The sequence below is a fragment of the Balearica regulorum genome, chromosome 7 (genome assembly GCF_011004875.1).
Source record: "Balearica regulorum gibbericeps isolate bBalReg1 chromosome 7, bBalReg1.pri, whole genome shotgun sequence".
NCBI classification, from domain to species: Eukaryota; Metazoa; Chordata; class Aves; order Gruiformes; family Gruidae; genus Balearica; species Balearica regulorum.
In genome coordinates, this window is record NC_046190.1 from 21,714,315 (window position 1) to 21,739,774 (window position 25,460).

A 25,460-nucleotide genomic window follows, 5' to 3' on the forward strand; every position below is an offset into this window, starting at 1 on the left:
AGACTGAGATTCAAACCCAAACCTTGCCCTGTAACTAAAGCCAAAAGGGTTTTCTGGTTCCCCTTGGAATAGAGCCCCCAAATTCTGCTTGGGAAGCTCCATCATTACTCATGCTGAGACCCACCTCTTCCAAACCACCTAGGGAAAGCACAAGCACAAGTAAAGTCACACATAAGGCTGGGAGTGTCACAGGGAGAAAACAAGAGTTACAACCCCTGGCCTGTTACTTGCCTAGAGAACCAAGAAAGGAGCAGGGGCTGCTTCCCTGTCCTGCTGGCCCAGCAACAGTGAAGGGACACAGAGACTGAGAATGCTCTAATTCCTCCAGGACTCGAGGAAAGTAGAGAAGGAAGAAGCTGGAGCCCCTGCCTTCTGTATCAAAACTCATCAGTAAGAGCACAGTGCTTTCACTTCACTTGCAACATCCCCAGCTGTCCCTTACTAGTCCTCAGGACAAGTATGTCCACTATCCCAGTTGTACAGCTCCCCAGGCATGCAAGGAAACAACAAATAGCAGTGAGCATGCACGCATGCACACACAGTAAAACGTGCACACCGCCCCCACATTTCATTGGAAGCAGCAACATTGCCTCCCCCACAGGTCTGGAGGGTTCTCTGGGTACTACCTGCATGATCCACGTGGGGATCTAGCCAAGGGAAGAAACCTGAAAATCAAGGTAGGGTGGGAGAGTCATCATCACCAACAGCTTTTACTCAGTGAATAATGTTCCTGGACTACTATCCCTGACAGCTTTTCAGAAGGATTTTTTCCAGCCTCAGCAAGTATTTCCCACAGGCTTCACACAGTGGGATTTGCTATCCCCAGTTAAACCCAGTTCAGCAAAGGATTCCAGGTGAAAGCAAAACTCAAAGCCTCAGTTCCTTCACTATCAGAATACACGTGGCTTGGAAAAGCATCTGCTTAAAAATCTAAGGACTGTCAGCTTTGCTGTTAGGGGTCTCCACATCCTAGCTAAACCTGTCCTGTCCCCTGAGATTGAAACAGAATTAACAAGCACCAGATGCGGTGATGTTGTGGGAAATAGAAGAAATACCCATCCACTGGGAACTAGGTCCAAAAATATTCTCCTTTTTCTTTATCGTTCTATCAAAGACTTCACAGTACTTGCAGGCTGGGCTGGATTCAAACCACAGACCCAGGGGGAAAAGGCTCCAGGTTTAATACAGTGCACAGAGGAATTCAGAAGAGATTCCCAGGCAAGCACTTTATTGCAACAGGAAAAAGTGGAGAGAACTGGAGCACACCAGACAGAGAAATTTGATCCTGAAGCTAGGCAAGGGGTATCCCATGGACAGAGAAGCAGCGTCCTGCTCTACAGCATTTCAAATGCACTTCTTGTGTAAGTTAGGTAAGCAGAGGCGAGGTCAACAGGCCTTCTACGAGGCATTCCCTGGGAACCACCACCCTTTCAGTCAGAGTGGATGCCTCTGGAGTAGATGGTTACTCAGGGTGCGCTGGGGACCTGAAGAGACAGCATCTTGTAACCACAACCTGGGGGACAGTGGCTGAATGAGCTGAATGAAACTGTCATCATTGCTGTTTTTCACCACCACAGCAAGACTCAGCACAATGTGCCTGTAAGGTTAGCCTCAGCACCACATCCAGCCTTCATGGTGACAGACCAGACCTCAGAAGGCCCATGTCCACTCTGTACTGCAAACCCCATCCAGGACTGTCCTGGATGCACAAGTCACAAAAGCAATACTTACCTACGGGAGGAGGAGGAATGCTGGCTGCTGGCAGGGGCTTAGTAGATGGAGCTCCAGGACCTCCCTGAGGGTAACCCATGTTCATGGGGGAGTTGAATGGTGTTGAAGAGAAACCTAGAGGAGACTGGCTTGCCACAGGGAGAGGACAAGCTGCAGGAAGCTGAGACGATGGGACTGAGGCTGGAGTGAAGAGGGCAGGTCTGGGTGGTGGAACACCAGGAGATGTCATGGGCATGGACTGTCCTGGCAGAGAAGGCTGGCTGGGGAAGGGAGCAGGACCAACAGGTCCGACTCCCACTGGTCCAAATGGCTGAGACTGTGACACACCTACAAATGAGAAAGAGTGTATCAGCATCACTTTTTTCATGTGCCAACTACTCCTGACGTTTTCCTTCATGCTAGTAAGTCTGCCCTTCTCCAAGCCATATCCTAGAATATCCAGGCCAGGCATATCCCCTATAACTCAGGGTACATCAGTCAAACTCTGCCACAAAGCTAGCAGTGGCTTCTCCACCCCTATATTTGCTTAACATGGGTGGAAGTACAGCAACAGTTGCTAGAACTAGATGTGTCAGAAGCGCTGAAAAGCCTCTCTGACAGCTGACTTGTTCTTTTCAAGTACAAAGAAACAAAGCAGAGCTGCCATACATGCTGAAGGCTTTAGTCTAAAAACCTGGAGAATGGCCACAATTATCAGACAACACTTACCTGGCCCTGAAATGGTTGCTGGAACCAAGCCCAAGTTGTACTGTGGGTACGGGGGCCCTCTGGAATAGACACTTGTTTGTGGACCTGTGCTGGCCTGGGGAGGGGCAACATGGTGAGATGTCATGGACATCGCTGGCACTGGCTGAGGTGTGAAGAGGGAAGGCACTGAAGGCTGAGAAGGTGCTGAAGAGGCAAATGACGACTGATAGTTGGGCTGCAATTAAAAAAACAAAGAACTTTCAAATGGTTGACAGTGTCATGTACATAAACACACAAGCAGATGCACTTTCTATCCCTGTCACTTCTTGGGCAAAGAAGATGCTGCTGCTTCAGTGCCCTGGATGGATTGGATCAAAGGCCTTTCCCACCACATAACTTGCTCAACAACTCTTCAGAGCATTCTCCGGCTCTCAGAAGGATTAGTCCTCAGGAGCCAGTTCCCATACAGTGACTTCCTGGAAGCACAACCAGAGGATATGATGAAGGAGGAATAATGAAGTAATAGAGGCTGGAAACAAAACTTCCTGAACAGTTTTCTTGGGAAAGAACTGAGATGAAGCCACATTACACTAATTTTACTGAGATATGAAGGCGAGATGGGCATAGGAGAATGAACCACAGCCCCCTTTTCCCTCAGGATGCGAGATCTCAGTGGACCACTACACTTGTAACAGTCTCCTCCAGTGACTGCATATGGGACAGGGCTTTATGAAAAGCCTACTTTTGGATTATCACAGAGCTTGTGTCTGCTCCAGTGAAGGACATCACTGATGAGTTCCTCAATGCCTGTAATCTGCATCATCTCCTATCACTTCATATGCCTTCCACAAGCCAGTAGCCTCCCTCAACCCAGTAGCCTCCCTCCCTCTCCCCAGGCCATGAACATCATGAGTTTAAGGCCTACCTTCTCTGGATGTCTGGGACCTGTTTTGTGAGCTGCTCCTTCAGGGGCAGAACCACCCTTGGCTGCTGTGGACGTGTGTTTAGTGACACCTACATTGACACGAGTGTAGGGAAAAGGGGGTGGCTGCTGATCACCCACATTCTCTCCCTGAGCATGGAAAAGCCGGTCTCGGAGCTGCTCGATCAGGAGCTGAAACAAACTATGCTTTAGCAGAAGTGCCTTGAGAGCCTCACATGGAAGGTGCTGAGGAGGCATTCAAAGCAGACTCTGACCCAAAGTACTGAGCATCAACCTGCAAAATTAACCATTTCCCCAGTAGCCACCAGGGAAAAACAAAAAACAAACTGTAAGCAACAATCTGGGACATCACCTGCCATATTCCCAGACAGATGAAGTCTCACTGATCCTTTACCCAGTCTTTAGGGTATTCCCTCCCCAACCCCTACTCACATTTGGGCACTAGACAGATTTGTTTCAAACTACAAGGTGACCTCTGCATTCCCTTCCTCTACCAGCTAGTTTCAGAAATACATGCAGCTTCCCTGGAAAACTGCTTCCCAGTGGTGTTCCCCACAAAACATTTTCTATCATTTCTATAGTTCCCTTCCTTTTCCCTGAATCAAAGGACCTACAAAGAAAAACCAAATGAAGACAAAAGCTGTGTCCTAGAACAAAACCCCACACCTCTACTTTCAAGTTACCATAACTAAGGTGAAACCTTAAGTCCTGATGCATGTCAAAACCCAAGTGCACTCTCATACAAAGTATCATTTTTCCCCACATACTAGTCTTTCCCACAACAATCCATTTCTCACTCACCTCTTTAGAGCTGCTGGGTAAGTAATTCATTGCAGCTGCCAAGCATCCTTGTGATGCCAGAAGACTGGCATATTGGGTGATTCGTTCTGCCAAGACAGGGCCTGGCGCTGGTCCTGCTGTGCCTTGGAGCATCTCAATGGACCTGCTCAGCACCATCACCTTCTCTATGAGATCCTGAATAAGCCAGGGGGAGGGAAGAAATAGACCACTCAATCTCACTTGTTTTACTGGTCCATCTCACGCTTAGACAATACCAGATGGCTTTCCCCACTTTCAACTGACATCGGGTCCAATGTGAACAGAAGTTACTCCACTCTGCACCAGGTACTACCACTGATGACCGTTTCCTCAGGTGCACTTTGTGGAGGAAAAAAAAGGAATCAAGAAGCAAACCCTGACACTGCTACTTTTATGGCAAGGGAAAAAAGAAAAAGTCAGAAGTCACAAGGACATTCCAATTAACTGTGCTCTTTTTACTAGGAAGTTACTACTGTAACTCTAGGAGTTACAAGCTATATACTTGGAAGCGGAAGGATTAAAACCATACAAGGCAAAATTCACTAGGAAAAACTATTACTGCTGACAAACGGACCAGAAGGTTTTCAGTTATTCAAAACTCCTCCAACTCCTAGAAATCAAAGTAATGTTTATATCTATAGAATGATACATGCATCACTAGCTGATAACTGATAACTAGGAGGAGATCAGTTTTGAACAAAACTAGGAATGCTGAAGATGCCTTTTTGTTGCTGTTATTCATTAGTGGGGTTGCAAAACCAGGGAAGTCTGTAGCAGAGGGCATTATCTGCAGATACCTGAGTGGAAGACTTGTGTAGTTCATTCTAGCAACCGGTGGACACAACAGGGGTTAGTGACTTAGCTAGGACTGGTTTAAGTGTAACAGGTAGGTAACAACACTGACTTAGAATTACTGATTCATCAGCAAACTTTGACTTCCCATACCTGACATTCTACTTGCAGTGGGAATAATACAGTCTAGACTTTATTTTATTTTGCCAGAAGGTGTTCTGAAGGTACAGCTAGATAACTGGAGCATTACAGTTAGACATGATAAGCACAGCAGCAAATATACTCCCAGGCAACTACCAGTAAGAAAACAGATACAGTATAAACTTCCCTGCCTAAAAAGAAGCTGAGAGGTGACTTCAGTATACAAAGACAGGCGGGTAAGCCGTAACTCCTGTCCATGGCTGGATTTATGTGCGATGTAATCAGTACTCTCTAAACACACAAATGCTTAATGCTTAAGAGTGCAAGCCCCCTTTATGCGTAAACCCATAATCCAGGCTAGAAGGAGATACCTTGGTGACTACAAACAGGTCTCCACTGTCAGCCAGATACTCTGTTTGAAGGGATAATACAAACAGATCGAGGCTGCCAGATTGGCCTAATGAGGAGTCAAACCAACATTATAGCACCTGTACCTGCAGATCAAGGGGTGACGAAGTCTCATGGGTTTTTACCCAGCATTCCACCAACCTCTCCACATTGCCTGATGAGATATAGCAGAGGCAGGCATCATTGGACAGGGCTGCATCTCCCTCCGACTCTAAGCGGGCACCCAGCATGTCTAGAGAGGAAGAAATACACCCAACATATAACACACACTCTCTTTGAAGAGCTCATTAACCTCAATGCTCATCTCTTAGCAATCCTACTCTGGCTTAACATGAAAAAGCATTCACAGCTTTGGATCTGCATCTAATTAGAATCACAGAATCATAGAATCATTTAGGTTGGAAAAGACCTTTAAGATCATTGAGTCCAACCGTAAACCTAACACTGTCCCACCAAACCATGTCCCTAAGCGCCACACCTACACATCTTTTAAATACCGCCAGGGATGGCGACTCAGTCACTTCCCTGGGCAGCCTGTTCCAATGATTGGTAACCCTTTCAGTGAAGAAATTTTTCCTAATATCCAATCTAAATCTCCCCTGGCACAACTTGAGGCCATTTCCTCTTGCCCTATTACTTACTGCTTGGGAGAAGAGACCAACACCCACCTGGCTACAACCTCCTTTCAGGTAGTTGTAGAGAGTGGTAAGATCCCCCCTCAGCCACCTTTTCTCCAGGCTAAACAACCCCAGTTCCCTCAGCTGCTCCTCATAAGACTTGCTCTCTAGACCCTTCACCAGCTTCGTTGCATAATTCTTGGATAACACAGAGAAATGGGCACCATTAAGGAATCCCAAAGCCAACTTGGTTGAAAAAAGTAGTAATTTTTTTATATATCTGCCAATTTTTATATGTCTGCCCAGACATATAAAAGAAAAAAAACCCACCACCTTAAAAATTACAGATTAATTCAGTGAAAAAATCCAACACTTTTTTTTTTCCCCCCAAAAAGAGGTGTAGGAATCTCCAGGCAACAGTAGTAGACAGCTAGTAAGCTGGTAGTTGTCAATGTTTAGCACATGCTAGGAGATAAAGGTGAGCGGGATCTATCTTACTATCACCACCGCCACAGTCACTTTCCACCCCTACAATTTGGTCTGTAAAAGATGTCACACTTTCTTGCATTTCAAGTGTTACCTGACTTGTATAAAGTGCTGGCATTTTTCCAACAGCACTTAGCTGGTCCCATCAGCCAGGAGCTAGTTTCCCACCTAAGCAATGTGAGTAACTTCATCAGATTCTGTCACTAGATTGCCTGCTAACTCTGACTCTCAGAACAACCAGTTGCTGAGCCTGTTGAACTATTAACAGGACTGAGGAAACTACTGAAGCCATCAAATATTCATTAACCCCTGGTTTTGAGCTTAAAAGGGAGGGGAATGTGCTGAATGGTTAACTTCTTTCAGATGGAGTGAAGCCACTGTTTTACTGTTAAGGAAATCCCTTTCTCCTCAGAATATAATAATAAATATCACTCTTTTAGTGTCTCAGTCTAGTGCCTATCCTATTTTTTTCCACGCTATTGGTAAAGGTGACAGGAAAGATCAGCATATATAACCTTACAGGATTATTTTCAGCTCCAGGGTGCATCTGTCATTCTCCTAACTCAACACTCCACACTTATTAAGCTCCAGCTAGCTGTAATGAGTAAGGAGTGCTTTACTTCCTCAGCTGTACCCACTTCTTTCTGTAAGCAGTTCAGAGGTGCCCTCCCTCAAGGGAAATCATAACAAAACATAGTATGCTGCATACCACAGAGCTGGGTATAGTCCTCATGCTTTGAGTACGTTAACAAGATGGCCAGTGCCTCCTTCCAGCTCCGTAGATCACACATGCAAACAATGTCTTGCCAGTTCTGTTGCACAATGGAGGAAAGGAGCTGTAAGGGAAGCAGAAGGCCTGTCAGTCACTGAAGGCAAAGATAAGCTGACTGCTTAAGCAAGCGTACACACAGCAGCAGCTCACTTTCAGGCACGCTTTCCACTATGGAGCAACTACCTCACTGTACATTAAGGTCCACCAATCCCAGCATCCCAATGTTAACAGTAATTGGAACCCAACACCTCTAAAGAAAGTGAAAAAGCCCAAAGCACTTAAGAGAATATGGAAACAGCTGCACTAGGAAAGACTAAAGATCTGTCTAACATATATCCTGTTTCAGAGCAGCTAGTATCAATGACTGGGAATACAGCGTTAGGATGTTAGAGTAAATGTTGAGTCAAGAGGAGATGCACAGATTCTGCTGACATTCTACTTCCTGCAAAAGTATTTCCACATATATTCAGGCAAAAATCTGCCAAGATATCACACATTTTCCCCTGCTCAGTGGGTACACAAAACTGTCACTTACCAGGGAGAGTTTTGTCTTCCGCTTGGCAAAGTAGCACTTCTGGGTCTCCTTTAGGAGCTTCTCCCCACCAGCTATAGCTAAGATGATGGCATCAGCAAAGCGTTCTGCTCGCATGCACAGCTCCACTGCACCCTCAAAATTCCCCAACAAAAGGGCTTGACTGATGAGTCCATCTGTATCTACAGAGGTGAGAAGCAGAGTCAGCCCACAGGAGCATCATCCATATGCATTGATGATGCTTGTTTTAAAAAGCAGGCAGTAAAAACCAATAATATATGGAAGCCTAGCTAAAAGAAAATTTGGAAACCCAAATCAGATTTTACACTTTAAAAAAAAAAAAAAAAAAACCCAAGACACTGACTTGACTGTAAGGCTTCCATCATCTAGAAGATTGTCCTATATTTTCAATGGGTCTCTTACCTGGGAAGACTATCCCTCTGCACAATGCTGAGATATACTGCATGACACGGGGAGAGGTCATGTGTTTTAAAAGTATCCATCTGCCGGAGTGGACCAGATTCTTCCTGGTCTCTCTAATTTTCTGGTTTCCCCCTCCCCTCTTCCTAGGATGAAATACACTTCATGTAACACACCTTCTGTGACAGGAATCTCCAATGCACTCATATTCTGTGGGATGAGGTTGTCAAAAAAGGCTGAAGAGGAGGAAACAGCAGCTACATCATCACTGGAATTTATCAAAAGCTGTGCAAAGAGTGCAAGAGGTTAATTAATTCATTGAACACACAGATCCTGCCCAAAACAGTTCAGTGGATTACACAATGGGATGGGGCTGCTCTCCATTTGGTTGAGCATGCTCATAAATCTGATTTCAACTTGGAAACCCATCATGCCTCCTGCCACTGCTCTATCAACCTGCACAGTTTCACCAGGGCAGCAAAAAGAGCAGTGCTGCTATTGACAAAGCTTAGGAGATTGATGGTATAAAACATGCAATGCCAGCAGTATTGCTGGCCAGCATTCATCAACTCAACTGCCAGCCCTTGAGCAAGCTGAACAATTTTGGACAGAATAAGGACAAGCCCAACAAGTGACATCTGTAACTAACAGTAGGATCACAGTCATGCCTGGTGCTCTACTGAAATGCAGGACACAATTGCTATCCCTAGAATATCTTAGCCAGTATTTAAGGTTTGTAAATAAGATTACTAATTTGAGGATAGCAGTTTTAGATCTCTTAGATGAGCAAAATTTACAGTGCATGTTGAACCAGGCCTTGGAAGGTATCTGAAGATGGACACCCCAAAATCATGTCAGAATACATTTCAAAGGACAGAGGTGAAAAGGAAAGAAATGCAAAAGAAATACCACAGCAGAAGTTTCACAGAGGAAATCCAGAACTGTAGCATGAAGTTAAGCTGGGGTGAGGCTAATTCTATCACTGAAGAAATCAGCCCTGGTGAAGCAAGCCTTCTTGCAGTGTTAACAGCCAGGAGTCCGTCTTCATCATTTGCTGATTTGTTTTAAAGCCAGAAGGGACCGCTATGATCATTGAGTCTGACCCTGTGAGGGTCTGACAGGCCTGTGAACTGCCCTCTGCAATGCCTGCATTGAGCCCAACAACTTGTGGTTGGAATTAAACCTTCCTGTTCATTCTGCCCTCCACTGCTCTCCCAGGCTGGCAAGATGTACAGGACATACCTGATCTGGCTGCGCAATATTTGTCTCATCTGCCTCAGGAAGGGGCTTCTTATCGGGGATCCCATTACTCAAACATGAGGCGATCTAGAAAAGTAACAGACATGCAGATAGTGAAACCCCTATCAAAGTTAAACACCTGGGCAGCAACGCCACCAAGTGACGGGCAAGCCCCAGACAGAATTCCCCCAGCTCTTTCACCTGTTTGAAAAGTTCCACCTCTCCCTATTCCTGGCTGGCTGCCTATCAGAGGTTATTTATCCTTTTCAGACCATTGTCCATGCTGCTGCAAGAGTTTCCTCCCCTGCAGCTCCATCAGTGCTATGCCAGACTGTCTTCATCTGTCACCTTCTTCCTGTCTGAGGAATCCCCTGAGATGCAGAGAGCTGGATGCTAGAAGAAGCTCTCACAACTGCACTTTTATTATACACCTCCCAGAGCACCAACAACTGGAATCAAGATAACTGGGCTCAAGATCTCTTTGGTCTGATGCAATACAGCTACAGTTATACCCTTACAAGTGCCCGCAATTGCTTTTTAATGAGGGATACTTGATGTGCCTGATATTTCATACAGTTTGGTCTTTCATGTGCTGTGAGATCACTCACTCATTTCCAGTAGGGACCCTGCGACCCTCTTGCAACAGCTTTAGTCCTGCAAAGGTTTCTCTCTATTGGAAAGACCCCTTACCTTTTTTTGCAGATCTTCTTTACTGTAGCCCAACAGCTTGAGGAATTTAGTCCTGGACTGCTGCTCCAGATTCACCTGAGTCCCAAAGGATATTAAAAAGACAAGAAAACATGTAAAATCCTAGATATCTACACACTGACAACTGTTGGCTGCTTCTGGCAGCAGCAAAGTTTAGAGCTCAGTTTATAGATAAGGAACTCAACTATGACAAATTCCATAGATTTTCCCACAGTAGTCATTAGGTGGACAAGTTATAATCATGATAAAAGGGTGAAATTCAAGTTTGTCACAGTTACAATTGAGGTACAACTGCATATCAGGGCTATGACTATAAGCATACCTAGTGTACTTGGTCACTAATTCCCTGGATGCTCTAGGAATCACCAAGCTAATCTCTGCATAGAGACAATGGACTGATTTGAGTCCAGATGAAACTGAGACAAGGTGGTTACCTGAATTCCTAGCTGGCTTCACAAAAATTAGTTAACTAATTGTTACAGAAGCTCCCTGGGTGGGGATTTCAGACAGTCCCGGAGATTCCCACAGGTTGCACGCAGCCTAATTGATAGGCTTTATTTGTATGCTTTAACACGATTAGCATTCTGCAAGGAGAATCTGTCAGTCCCAGGCTGTTCCTACTAAAGAATTGATCAAACTGTACATGGATAATATATTTGTAAACAGTCAGTAGAAACTGGTCTTGCATATGCAGGAATGGTCATGCAGAACAATCTTTTGTACACAAGCTTGGTTTGCAGTTTAAAACATAAGACATTAAGATATAATTTGGCAGTGGGTTGAGATGAGAAAATCCTTTTTAGCGCCTTGACACGAAGCCCAAACAAGTCCATTGAAAAGACCATTTCTACTGAAAAATAAGGCAACCTCCAAGACCTCAACTGCAAAAACTTTTCTTTAGACAAGTAAGTAACTAGCCTATTCAGTTCCATTTTATACCTTAAAGAACAGGAATATAAAGGGCTAGAGAGGACCACAATGAACACATGCCACCCCAGGACTGTAAAAGAACTGACCTCTGTGTTTCACCACAGCCATCCTACCTTCAAGAAGTTCCAAAGGTTCTCATCAAATGGCAACTTGGCTGTCTGGATCTTGCCCTGGCAGTAATCAAGGAGATTCCCTGACTGCAAGGCCATCTGCAGGTCTCTGGATCGGAGCAGGAATTCAGTTTCAGTAGTGACTTGACTGATGAATACCTGGTGTGGGTAAGTCTGCTGCATTTGCTGCCCAGGAGCTTTGGTAAGACCAAAGGAAATAAGTTTTCCACCAAACTGAGAAAGACAGAGGGAGACACAGTAAGCATTCTTATAAGCAAAGGTAAAAGCAACTCACAGCTCTTCATTCAGCAAGGTGGACTTGAGCTCCAGTTGTGATCACAAGGAACCCAAACAGTTTAATGTGTATAGATAGTAGAGACATTGAGGGAGTTCACATCACAAGTCCTTCAGCTGACGGCTGATAACCATGACACTTGTGTATGTGCTATCAGGCCAAGCCAATTGCCAATCCCAGAGAGGCACAGAGGAAAAAGTACCATTTGGAACTGTTTGTTCTTTTCTGACACGGAGAGGCAGGCTGCAATGATAAAAACTATCATGCAGATAAAGAGAGGAGAACAGGAATGCGTGTCACAGCCTACGAGAGCAGCTTTTATGAGTCTTCCTTAGTTTTGTCAACTCTTACTCATAACCTCCCATTCTTTGCTACAGGACTCCTTCTTGTTGGAGAGATATCTGAATGTTGAGCAGGAAAGCTTCGCTCCATGGGACACCACACTGCACTTTAAACAGGCATTAGAACAACTAGCAACGGGAAGATAAAAAGGTTTCTCTAGTGAAAGAAAAAGATTGTGTCACAAGACGACACATCTGTTGCATTTTAAGTTAAAGATGATCCATTCACTTACTGCAAATGAAACCCCCACAGGTCTGCGAATCCATTTGGGTGGCTTTTTTAATGGTGGAATCAAGGTGGTCTGAGCTACTTGCTCTGGAACTTGCAGAGGAGGAAGGATCTGTCCTGTGCCAAAGGGATCGAGGTTGTTGAAGGAGGAAGAGATCTAGAATCAGATGGAGAAAGAAATAAGATATAATTCAATTCCTCTCTGTAGGGAGTAAGGACAAAAAATATTGCTTAGTAATTAGTTACTTCCCTCACTGATGAAAAAAAGCCTACTACAGCACCTCTTCCTGGAATAGCACCTGGCCTCTAAGTGAGAGAAATGGTATTTCCAAACAGTTACAGAAATTATTTCTCAAGAAAGCTTCACCTTGTAATTTTTCCTTAGCAAGATGCAAATTCCCTAACAAACACTGCCTGGCCTAGCACCCAGCTCATAAACATAGGAGTTACAAAATTACTTGTTTTATGCAAGACAGTGACAACATATAGTCAAAATTGTCCAACTTACTTCTTGTTTTGCTCACAAAGGAATGCTGACTCCCTTTCTGTTGCTGGGGTCTTTCAAATGGGTTAGTTTTAAGGACTGTCCCAAGCTTTTATAACTTAGATGAGGCTGGTGAAATCATCTCTCCAGACTTTCTTGCCTAGACAGGAGTGTCAAAAGTGACCTCTGATCTGGATTTCTGACATTTGTGAAGTCAGTGACCATATATACAATACTGTTCACGAGCATTCTTAATTTTTAACATTGTTGGCGTAGATTTGTTGTTTGCTAAAGATAACCCTGTTCAAGTTGGAACTGGACCATAGTGCATAGCTCCAAAATAGCGCTGACTAGCATACCTGAAAAGAAGCAACACAAGGCTCATCAAGCTAAGGTTGCCAAACAAAGAATCACAGACAAGATCTACATGTTTTATCTTTCAAATCTTTCTTGAGGGGAAACCAATTTCAAAGAACGACCATTTCCTGGAGGAACAGCTTATACCTAACAGATCAATCTCCCCAAACCTTCAAAAAAATAAATACATGACGAGGGTACCAGTAACATCAACCACCAGGTCTTCAACAGGGTTTCTGTCCTGATACCATGGAATCCAGAGGAAAGAGACCTTTTAGTCATGAACTCCCCACCTCCACAATTGTCATTATCTCCTCCTATTTTTGTTCTTACTTGTTATTCTACTTATCTAGGAGTTATTCTACCCTACTGTTCTCCAATTTTGAAGAGTTGAAGTGTGGTGCATGCACATGAAGAATGCACAGAAAGAAAATTCTCCATGGGTTAAATAAATCCTTAATCTCCTAAAGCTGTTGCTTGATAAAGTATTTTATTTCTCTTGCAAATCCTATGAAACTGAACTCAGTAAACTGCAAATGACTATATAATGACTATATAAGCCAGCTCATACGTATTCTCTTAAAATCTGTATTGTAAGGCATTTGTTTGCTGGGAGAGAGGGAAGGAATTAAAAGACTAGACACCAGATTAAAACTAAAATTTTAGACATTACTGACATTTAATCTGTTCAGAGTTTGCCCATCTATTAATCGGTTAAGTAATGGGTCTCAGTATCGAAATACTAACATGCTTGAAGTTATAGTCAATTGACTTCAGGAAAATTGCTAGTAGTGGCTTATAAGCTACTTTTTAAGATTCTCTTCTGACCTAATAAAGAATAACATGTTATATTAATTAGTATCAATGTATTTAATTTTAACCTAATGACAAGACAAGCTTGTTGCTCTAACAGGCATGCTGCTTTATTTCTAGTCTAGTAGTAATAACCACAAAATATATGTAACATCAAAACTACACTTGATCTTGGTTCTCTTCACTCACTTCAATGAATTTTACAAGAAATACTGAGACACTTTTGTTAAGAAGCAATGTAGTCCCTTTGGGACTTGGTGGATATTAAGTCCACACACACCATAGTTCCCACACCATACAGCTATATGTTGTGGTGGGTGGGACAGAATGCATCACTTAAAAACCATACTGTTACACACGTGTGCTTCCAACACTCTCTGAAGTCAGGTGAGTAATTGCCAATCTGTCAAGCCGCAACATGTTCACAGGACTTTACCTTGTCAGCCTGCGTCTTCTGCTGAGCTTCTAAGTTCCCACCCATAACAGAATAAATGTTGATCCACCCATCGAAAGTGGCAGCAGAGAAGACTGAAGGATTCCTAGGACACCACTGGACATCAAAGCACCACTGACTGCGAATGGGCAGCTCGTAAACCACCTATCACAGAAAGAGAGAAGGCAGAAGCACAACATGAATAGTCCCCTGGTTTCCCCAAATTACTTGCCCACAGCAAGCAGGTCACACTTTATTTATATATGACCATTGCATACAAGTCTCTTACTTTTTCTTCTTGAAGGATGCATTGCAACCAAGTTATAGCACATTGAGCCCAAACAACAGAAAGCCACAGAAAGCTGCTATACCACAGGATTCTGATTGTAGAACAAAATGCAAAAGCAACAAGTCAGTACTGTTGTACCTGCTGTTAACCAGGGGAGACACACCAGAAAACAACACAAGAAAACCAGAAGCCAAAGGGGAAGAAGGTGTCATGAGCAAGAACATGTTAACAGAAAGACTAGTCTGGAATAACAAATTTGACAAGGAAAATAAAAGCCTACAGAAAAAAAGTAGAACCACGAAAGAGGGCTGTAGCTGCAGATGAACTATGAAAGATATTGTAGCCAACAAGTTTCTGGACTAGCACTCAAAAATCCAAAGTTCAATTCATGGCCCAGTCACAGATTTCCTGCCTGATGTTGGGCAACTCACTAATACAACCTTGACTTTCAACCTCCAGTTTGTAAAATGAAGGTATTTCCTTTATGCCTCACAGGCACAAAGCACAGAGAATCACAGCTTCCTTCTCTGTGGGAACATGATCTGTGCTTTCTGTTCCCAGGTACAAAAACTTGTATTTTCTTATATTAAAATCTGGATTGCTAAATTAAAAAACAAACAAAACCCAAACACCAAAAAAGGACCAAAAAAACCCCTCAAATATCCCCCAAAAACAAAGAAACCAACCCTTCCCCTAAACTCACCAGATCAGCCATTCTGTATAACTGTACTGTCCTTACTATTGAACACCGTCCCAGTTTTTGTATCACCTGAAAATTTTCTGTTCATTGGTATCAAGTCAAGAACAGCCCCCTAACAACAGTTTGTGCATAAATGCCTAAGCTGAATTTGGACTCTGCAAATCTACAGCAGCATGCATAAAGATGAGCCAGCTGCAAATTTTTTTTTTTTTTTTTTTGCTGTTAAAATACAGTGAAAATACTTTAGTAAAAAGTAGACTTTAGGAACATTTCAGAGTCTGATTCTCTTCTAACCACTAGACATCTGTACAGAGTAAGCATCAAATCCCATGAAACCACAATAGCAGCATTTCATGCATTTTATGAAAATGGATTAATTTTTTTCCATATCTCCAAGGCAAAGGTGGTCAGCTACGTGAAATTGTCCCGTGAAATGAATCCAGCCTGAGGCTCCCAGCTGGACTTTGTTCAGTATTGTTAGAGTCCTTTCCCCATGATATGATTAAGATCAACTACATGAATTTTGTTCAAAGTTCAAAATTCAGTTTTATCCAGAAATTTAGCATTGAATGAGTAGGTGTGCACAAGTAGGAATGAGTAGGAGTTTTTTTTGCACAGACCTGTTTTAATTCAGGTGATGCCAAAATATTTCAAAGATGGTAATTTTGAGATACTTGACTAGATAAACACATACAAGCACTGTACTAAAGTTTACACACATTTAATTACATTGTTCCCTTCTCAATGACCCTAATAACTGCTCCTCATTCTCCTTCAATTTCCCCCTCCAAAAAAACTTACTACCCTAGGAGAACAAAGAAACAAGAAATGGACACAGAGAACACTACATGTGTAAACATAGCAGAAGTAATCATAATTAGCTGAAAGTAAGTTTTAGTTAAAGCTTTCTTCCCTCTATGATCTCTGGACACAGATATATCAGAGAAAATCTCTGCCTCCGTTGTTTTCAGTCTGGATATGGACAACACTTTCATTCACTCCAGACAGGAATAGTACAGAAGACATACTGGAGGAAATTACATTGGCACTCCACAGCGATACAGAAATGGGACACACATATAGCATAGCACACAACTCTGTATAAAGCAGACCATGCGTACTTATAGCTGTGGTTATGTACCTCTCCCATACTTGGGTTCCAGCACAAGATCCGGTTGTCTTTGGCGCTACTCAACAGCAGTTCAGGGTCAGCCTGGCACCAAGAGACAGAGAGAACTCCCCTAAAATAGATCAGAAAGAAACCAGTCATATTTTATACCCCGTCCACTCTCCGACCCTGTCACCAAGAAAGCAGAAATGCTGCTTAATCTCAGAAATTGTTGTCATCTCTACCTTCAATCAGATTCATCTATGAAACAAAGCAGGCCTGGCAAAAAAAATCATAGTTCTCCTAAGTCCAGTCTCCCAGATGTCTGCCTTTTAAAGGTGGAGATCCTTGAAAAAGCAACACAACAAGCAGGCCCTCACCTCGTGTGCCCTTCCAGCTGGCTCAAAGGAGAGGTAGCAAAACGTAAGTCCCATATTTGGATCACTGGCAAGCGGTCATCCTCAGAGGAAAGAACTAGCTGGGTTGCAACTTCTGGATGCCAGGCCATTCCTGAGCAATGCATCTAGGGACAAAAATAGCATAAGCTGAAAATTCAGTAAAGCAAACTGGCAATAGCACAAATGGCCCAGAGCCACATCATTCTGCACTTAACTGCCTTGAATGCTTTACATAAAGCAAGTCCAGCAATGTCTTGCTGTGGGAAGCAAGTATTTCTACCTTCTCTACAGAGCAAAAAAACCTACTAACCATACAGAAGTTGAAGGACTAGTTCAAAGTTCATCTAGGAAGACAGCTGCAATTAAAATGCAGGAGGTTTCTCATAAATGAGCTGTGAACATAGAAATTGAATGTGAGGGTGTCCTAATTTTAGGAACAGCTAGAGGTCTTGTTTCTCCATTTCATTAGAGAAAAAAAAAAAAAAAAAAAAAGAGGTGCTTCGATACTACAGCTCCAAGAGAACCAGCCCCAACAGTTCCCACAATGAAAACACTTGATCTCAAAGAGCATGCACCACTGCTTTGCAGTCACACGTGATGTGTTGCAAGCTAGTCAGAATCAGTGTCTTTCCTTCACTCACTCTGTTGCTGTGGTCACTGACTTTGATGATAGGCTCATTCTTCCTGAGGTCCCAAACCACAGCCTTGCCACTGGGGTGAGCAGAGGACAGGATATGCTGCACTTGCCGATTCCAGGACACCACACTGATGTCTTCATGAGGCTGCCAAGATAGGAAAAGGCCACACATCCATTATTCCCATGTTGAGAAAACACTAATCACTAATCTAAAGCTAGGGTTTTATACAGACTCCTCTCTTCAATCACTGATTAACTAACTGGAAATAGCAGCACTGACCAGAAGGACTAGGGAGCATGGAAAGTCCTTTACTCAGAATGTAGAGTGGACAGTCAAATGCTGTGGGGGAACCTCACCTGGAAAAGCACCTTTGCATTTTGGGAGCATTTGGACTCTGCATTGGCCAAATGAGTCATAAATCAGTTCTCAGAACTTCTACCCTAACTCCTGCAATGAACTTAAACAGAAAGATGACCTTATGCAACATTTCAGGAGTGCAATGAGATGGAAAATGATGAAGCATGCAAGGGTAATTGCTGTTACTGTATCTACCGCAATGCAGGAGATAGGCAAGGAAACAAATGGGAGGCTTATTGGAGATAAAACTCGGCCTGCTTGTATGCAAGTTTACTACGATTTTTTTTCCCTTTCAGTTGATTGCCCTGAATAACGTAATCAGCATCAGAAGCTTCTTCCTCTTCAAACTCAGGAAACATTATCTGGGAGTAATAGCCAAGATATGTTAAATGGCTCACCAACTCTGCTAGGGATATTACTTTCATGAGATATGAAAAGCTTCAGCTGAAGCCTGAAGTAAATTCATTCCTCAGAGAAGGTCCAATAAGAAGCCTTCTTAATCCACCACACGTGCCCCAGCTGGATCACAAGATAAACTGGTCAGTTACTTGATTCAAATCACCAAAGAGCTTACCCATCCATGCAAAGTGCATCCTTCCAGAGCTCACCAGCCTACCTGCCCTCCTCTGTAACACTCTTTCCACTTCCCCAGAATGAAGTTGATCAGTTACAATTCATCTTTCTCCTGACAGACATCAAGGTCATTCCCACACACTCACATCTTTTTGCCTTGCCTACTGAGATATAAAACCGCAGCAGTATCGTGCAGAGGAAAACTCATTTACCTGTGATTTAGCCCCTGGAGTCATAGGCACACTGAAGTTATTCAAGTCCCAGATGAAAATTTCAGAATCATTGGCTCCAGAAGCTAAGAGGTTACTCTGCATAAAAAAGAAAAGCTCAGCTGAGTTTCACAGGGAAAGAGGATGGATTTCTTAAAAATCACAGAATCATAGAAGGGTTTGGGTTGGAAGGGACCTTAAAGATCATCCTGTTACAGCCCCCCTGCCATGGGCAGGGACACTCTCGACTAGACCAGGTTGCCCGAAGCCCCATCCAACCTGGCCTTGAACACTTCCAGGGACAGGGCATCCACAGCTTCTCTGGGCAGCCTGTTCCAGTGCCTCACCATCCTCACAGTGAAGAACTTCTTCCTCATATCTAAACTAAATCTACCCTCCTTCAGCTTAAGGCCATTCGTTACCCCTTGTCCTATCACTACATGCCCTCTGGCTTTCTTGTAGACCCCCTCTAGGTAATGGAAGGTGCTATAAGGTCTTCCCAGAGCCTTCTCTTCCCCATGCTGAATAAATGTAATAAATGTAAGCAAAAAATCCAAAAGCTTCCAAAGGCAGATAACAGCTGCATTTCACAGCCACAGGTAAGCAAAAAGATACTAACTGGATTATAAACCAAGCACATTTCTGGCCTCTGTGCCTTCAGCTGTACCATGGCACAGACCTCTAAAATTTGTCTAGCAAGCTACATGTGCAGGTGACTGGTGTTACTCATCATGAAACTCTGCCACAGGCCTGGAAGCCGCTGTCACTGGCCAGCATCCTGGCATCTTGCCCTGCATCCCAGCACCAAGGACATTTCTTCTGAGAAGACCCAGGCTTCCCACAAGGGTCTGCAGACATCTTTCAATTTGCTTTTGTGCTACCACAAGAACTTGTGTTCTGTTCACTGCTCACTCATGTTACAGCCCCTTCAAGTGTGATCTGAGCCCCACTGAATTAGAAAACAACTGAACAAATAAAAAAAAGTTCTGATTTCAAATGGATAATGGTCTAACATGTAACAATATTACAAGATGAGTTTTTACAGAGAGGTGAGAGACTTGATCAAGGTCACAGGGGAATTCAGTGGCAAAGATGAGCCCCAAATCAGTCTTGTGTCACAACTACCATGCCTCTTTCAGGTTAAAAACTGTTCCTTCAGTTTATACATCTCTATACACAAGGGGAAAATTTTTTTAGTATGGAGGTTAACTTTCATTTGCTTATAAGTATCTCAATGTTGTCTACCTGGAAAGGGTTGAAGTCAAGAGCTCGAACAGGACCTGAATGCTTCTCTGTCTGCCCAATTACAGGCTCACTCTTTGAGGCCAAGATGCGGTGCACACTGTACATTGTCAGTACACCATTATCCCCTCCACCAATGATCACTCCGGAGGACTCTGGGGACCCATTTCCAAAGTTACCCCAGATCAGCTTATGAAACCTAAAAAAGAAGATGATAAAGTTGGCATAGGCCACAATATTTGGTGGAAGTCAAGACACCCTCTGCATTACCAAAAAGCACCTCTGTGTTCCAACCTATCAAACATAACCATCAGTCTGAACCTTAAAATAACCATTTCCCTTTGAAGATGACCGTGGCTCTTACATGGAAAAAAAGAAGTGAACTTCCTTCCAAAGACTTTTAAAGGGAACTTACAAAGGAAGAGCTAGTCGATCTCTTCCCCTTCCGCCCCGCCCCTTTTCTCCCCTTAAAACATTTAGGGCCTTATATGGGATTTGGTGGGTGAACTCCTCTAACCTCTACACTACATAGAAAATTAGATTACAGGACTATATGCCTTCTTTTCTAGAGCTATTATTTGAAAAATATGTTTACTCACTGTAAAAGCTGCTAGTTACAAATCAAGGCTGTGTTTTACACTGGGTGCTAATGTCATCCACGTTGATGAGCATAAGAAATCACCTTGTCTTAAAAAGCTCTTCCTCTAGTCTCTTTATTGCAAATCATCAGCCCCAGCAAATTCACATGATATAGAATGACTCTCCTGACTGACTACTACATAAGTCCTTTCAGACTTCTCCAATGGTCCAACTGCTGCACTTTTACACCCAACAAGATTTGTGTCAACAAGAATATTCGATTCTTCAAGACAGAGGTCAACTGATCCAAAAGATCACTTTATACCCCCCAAAATATGATGTCGTCCTCTCCTTTCTTGTACCAGAAAAGCCTTTTTCAGTTCCACTGATTGACATGTCAGTATGAGTCTCTAGTACCTGTTTGAGGCAGGAAGTGTTCCTTTCTGCTTCATGTCCACAGAGGGATCCCTGAAGTCAACCTCAAATATTTCCAAGGTGGCATTTGTACTGAAGGATGCATCCAGTTGTTGGGCAGATGTTCCTAGCAGAAATACAAAGGTGAAACAAGTGGGCACTTTTTTCAAGAGAACAAGATACAAAAAGAGCAGGGCATTGGAAATCTTCATAAGTTGGAAATTCTTCACAGTCAACACAATCTTGTTTGTGCCTGTTCAAGGAAAGGACATGCTTGAATACCTCAGAATGAGGAACCAACAATTCTGAAAAATATTTTGAAAGAAATTAGAACCTCTTCAAGAAATTCTGGGCGCCAGGGTTACTGTTGAGCAAATGCCTTTCTCTCTTGGAATAAATATAATTCATATACCCTCTGCCAAGCAGCCACAGCTTCTGATATTAAGTCCTTATCTAAATTACAAATGCAGTCACATCACGAAACCCTGCTACAAGTATGATCCCAAACACTTCTGTATACTGCTCCTCAACCATGACCATATGTCTTGACCAGCCCTTCTAAACCTGGTCTACAGCAAAAGTTCTTCAACCTTAGCCAACTGAACACTCTCCAATGACCCACAGACAGCTAGCAGTTACACAGTGGTGGCTTCCTTCCTTCTCCTTAGCTTACAGGATAAAAGCTAAAAATAGATTTAACGTTGCCTAATGGGACACTGCCAGGCAAATAGTCACCCAGTTACCACAGAGGTGCTTTGTAACTGCCTATGGCATGGAAAGTGCTCAAGAGACTATTAAAAAGCAGTACAAATTATGAAACTATGCAGTTTCTGATCTAAAGCAGACTGAAGCCAAGACCTTTGGTCCAACCAAAAATCTGTCCTTATTAGAGAAACACAAGATAGACCATCTACCCCAAGAATTTCACTTTTAAGGCAACAGATGAACTTTCATTACCTTCTTTTGACAGTCATCTCTGGAAGAAAAAAAAAAAAAAAAAAAAGGCAAAACAATATGGCAGTGCTGCCCAACCCAGGCAAGAGACAGAGCTGACTACTTCTCATGTTGGGTAGACAACCTAAGCTGTTGGTTCCACACAGACACTAAACTCACCCACTGCCAACTCAGTGAACAAGCTGACTTTGTGCTTCAGGAAATAAAATTATTATAACAATAGTGAATAATATCAACAAAATGCAAATTTAAGGTTTTGCAGAAATATTGAAAATTGAATGATAACTGAAACATGCAACTTTAGGGAGAAGATATTTCTATTATTTGATTGTCAAACCATATGATAACGTCTGAAGATGAACAAAGTAAAAGGGAGCTCAAATGAACATAATTAGAATGAACTTTTTTTCCCCTCCCACAGACATACCAAGTAGGTAACCTTATTTTGTTTTAATTTTTATAGCAAGCAGGTGCTGAAGTTCATACAGACTTAATTAGAAGTTACATCCAAAAAGCCATGTATTCACCCCTTGAAAAAAATCACTGGCCTTTAAGGTATCAAAGCTCGGCATGCAAATAATCCTCTACAGTTCACTTAAAAGAAAAAAAAAAAAAAAAAAAAGGCTGTAATGTTTTCAGTATATTGCTTTTCCAGAGATCATTAAGGTGGGAATTGTTGAAAGTTAAAGCCAGTGCAACTCTACATAAAATCTGTGACTCATACTTTAATTTTGACAAATTGTAAAGAACTTTACCTGTTGCTAGATAAATGGGGTGGTTGTTTGCTGGACTCCATGCCTGGACAGCTGTTCGCTCAATTTCCTTTAGCTTCATTTTCTAGGCTCTAGAAGAAATTTCACACATTGGTTAGAATAGCTGATAAAGTCAACATTAAAATAATAACACAGTAACAAAATATCCCTCTTACAAACAACTTGCTCTCAATAGAGAGAAGTTACTTGTTACTTCCCGAGGTAGTGAATAGTTTCACAGGAATGAATTAGGGTATTTTAGAATTCCTGAAAAAAACCTGCAAACAATCCCAGCTGTCTGATCCCAGATTTTCTTTCATATACAGCTCTCTCCTTCATATACCCCAATTATAGGAGAGATTCAGTAAAATGAAAGGGATCTAAATTAAACAACACACTCAAGGCTTCAGTCCAGGCTGGTTTAAATCAGCTGCAGAAATTAATTTAAACAAATGTATTTGCAAAGCAGTAGTTGCTCTCTCTGAACAAGCTGATGTCAGTACATACATAAGCAGAAAGGGAGCAGAAGGAATCTCAGGGCAGGCTAAATTCCAAGCAGAAAAGTGACGTGGCAACAGAAAACAAAGTGCAATGCTATCAAACGCCAATTCAGTTAATGTACTTTGTTCTCGTTCCTCTGAGAGGTGAAAGGAAAGAATTCATTTGACTTTCTGCTTGAGCTTGTAAATGGCAGAAGGTGAGAAGAAGCAATCCAGAAATAACTACTGGGTTTCAATCTCAGCTCTGAAAACTCTTTTTATTTACTCTGCATAGATCAACTGACACCTGTGAAATGGTAACACAACTTCCCCATGTCACTGGAGAGAGATTAGTTGGGCAATAATGTAGCAGGACAATTGAAAGTCAAACAACAGCAGGCAGCCAGAAGGTTGCAAAACTGAATATAAATACAAATTATTGTTCCATGTACGATCCTGTTCTTGCTGAGGAGAAAGCATCCAGCACCTCTCCATCCCAGACTATGCCCAGGTCTTCTAGGCACGTCAGCAACATCAGTGATGTGCGGACATACTATTCACAGGCTCACGGGGTCACTCTCACGAGCAGTTCCTAAACCTTTCGAGCCTGGCTGCAGCACAGTCTTTTAACTCTAGCTAAACAGAGCTGCTAACTATGCACTCAGATGATATCATGCCAAATAAAGTAAAACTGTCCGCAGGCAGTGCAGCAAAACACTCTGCATCTTGCCAGCTCAGTGTGAGTTCATAAAGGTAGCTTGCTGTGGCCAGCCCACTGTCAGGCCACACCATCCCAAAAAACCCCAAACAAACCCAAACCAGTTCTGAAAAAGCCTTCCATCATCTTGTGGCTTATATGAAGCTACGGCCTTCTGAGGCCCACACAAAGGGAAATCTGGTCAGCATTGCTTCTTGGGCTTGGACCTGCTGGCTAATAACTCCACACTCTTTTAGGGTTTCTTCACTCTTTAGAGTGGCTCAATATCAACAGAACAACTGTAGAGGTGCTGGATCGCAGGTAATGAACAGGTACACTGTGTCCCTGGTCTTCAAGGCAAAGCAGCAGCAGTGCCAATAGACTTGAGAATGCCCACAGGAGATGCCCAAGAAGCCAAAATCAGAGTATCACACCATCTCTTAAGCACCTCCTATCAGTTCTGCTCCACCGCAGCTGAGGTTCTGCAGGGATGCAGCAGCACCTCCTCCTTAAATCAGTGGGGTCTGAGTTTGGAAGGAAAAAAAAGCCGGATATGAGTCTTAGAGAAGCGATCCTCCTATACACTGTGCACGTCTGTATCCAGGACAGGACTCAAAGATCCTTAGAGCAGGAAAAAGCCCTTCTTTAGCAACCTCTTGTGGCCGCCTGAGAAAAATTCACAAGCATCAGACTCTTCCACACGAGAATGATTGGGGAGAGATTGCCACCTGCTGTCACCTCCCAGTATAGCATCTAAGACTTCTGAGAAAGCTCACGCTTTTCTCAGGACCTCTAATTAATTAATCATGACAATACCTCCTCCTCCTCCAGACATCCGATTACAGACCTAACGTATTAGCGAACCTCAGCCCCAGCGGGAGTCACAGGACAGAAGCAGCGTTTCCCCGCAGCCTCCCCCGGCCGTGGTTTCCTGCACAGTGCCCTTAAAAGGCAACAGTGTCTGCAAAGCAAAACTCGGCAGGTCAGAGCGCTCCTCACCACCGGGAAATGGAGAGCACACAGCCAAACAGTGAAAAGTAAAAGCACGTGTTCTCAAATCACGACGGACCACGCAAACAATGCTGACAGAGGCAAAAATTCCTCACCTACATTAACTTGAAATACTTGTGGCTTGGAATACATCCTAAAAGACTGTGGTTGTTGTATCAGCTAATTGAACCTCACAGCTGCCCTGATAATCATCCCTGGTATCACTCTAGTGAGGCCTTCTCTCTCTTGCACCACCCAAATACTGTCAGCCAGAAATCCCCTCCTACTGACTTTCCCAATCCTCCTCCAGCAACTGGGCACCCAACCATTCTGCATTGAACAGTTCCTGCTGATACTGGACTTCCAGCACAGCACACAAAGGAGCTGATAGCCTGATCCCCCTTAGGTAAAGGTGAGAATTGGGCAGAAGAGACTTGTCCAAGGTCACCCAGGTGACAAGCAGCCACCCTAAGAATTGAAAGAGGCCTCTCAGCCATGACACAATGGTTAAGACAAACCGACCTAAAGTCTCCACATCCCAGCATTGATTTAAAGTCTTTGTACTTCTCCTTCCCTTTGCATTGCTCTGACACTCTCCTTTCACAGCTCCCCAACACCTTACAGCCAGGCTGTTCTCATAAGTGCTTATTATAAACCCCGATTACAGAGGGCAGAAGGCACAGAGACACTAATCTCAGCTAATCATTGGTGTTTGCAAGGCGGGGTTGTTGCCACGCAGGGCTCAGCACATTCCTCCATGACAGCTCCCATGGTATATAAAGAAACTTCTTGTG

The 25,460-nt window shown here is 43.2% G+C and overlaps 1 protein-coding gene across 2 annotated transcripts in view; it reads right to left on the bottom strand.

The window, feature by feature from the left end:
* The window catches only part of SEC31B (SEC31 homolog B, COPII component), a 33,396-nt gene that overhangs the window by 7,209 nt on the left and 727 nt on the right, over positions 1–25,460 (bottom strand). Inside the window, exons 2-22 of one of the 2 annotated variants that reach the window (XM_075758390.1) lie at positions 22,504–22,592; positions 20,798–20,921; positions 19,805–20,000; positions 18,563–18,658; positions 17,424–17,564; positions 16,765–16,907; positions 16,418–16,517; positions 14,291–14,452; positions 12,205–12,357; positions 11,339–11,569; positions 10,278–10,352; positions 9,591–9,674; positions 8,525–8,633; positions 7,932–8,110; positions 7,334–7,460; positions 5,608–5,753; positions 4,163–4,336; positions 3,344–3,532; positions 2,440–2,653; positions 1,732–2,058; positions 627–665 (exon numbers count right to left, since the gene is read on the bottom strand). In XM_075758390.1, the coding sequence (XP_075614505.1) occupies positions 627–665; positions 1,732–2,058; positions 2,440–2,653; positions 3,344–3,532; positions 4,163–4,336; positions 5,608–5,753; positions 7,334–7,460; positions 7,932–8,110; positions 8,525–8,633; positions 9,591–9,674; positions 10,278–10,352; positions 11,339–11,569; positions 12,205–12,357; positions 14,291–14,452; positions 16,418–16,517; positions 16,765–16,907; positions 17,424–17,564; positions 18,563–18,658; positions 19,805–20,000; positions 20,798–20,921; positions 22,504–22,582 (3,088 nt within the window). In that variant the 5' untranslated portion in view covers positions 22,583–22,592. The remainder of the gene's footprint in view (positions 1–626; positions 666–1,731; positions 2,059–2,439; positions 2,654–3,343; positions 3,533–4,162; positions 4,337–5,607; positions 5,754–7,333; positions 7,461–7,931; positions 8,111–8,524; positions 8,634–9,590; positions 9,675–10,277; positions 10,353–11,338; positions 11,570–12,204; positions 12,358–14,290; positions 14,453–16,417; positions 16,518–16,764; positions 16,908–17,423; positions 17,565–18,562; positions 18,659–19,804; positions 20,001–20,797; positions 20,922–22,503; positions 22,593–25,460) is intronic. The other variant, XM_075758391.1, reaches the window with a different exon arrangement.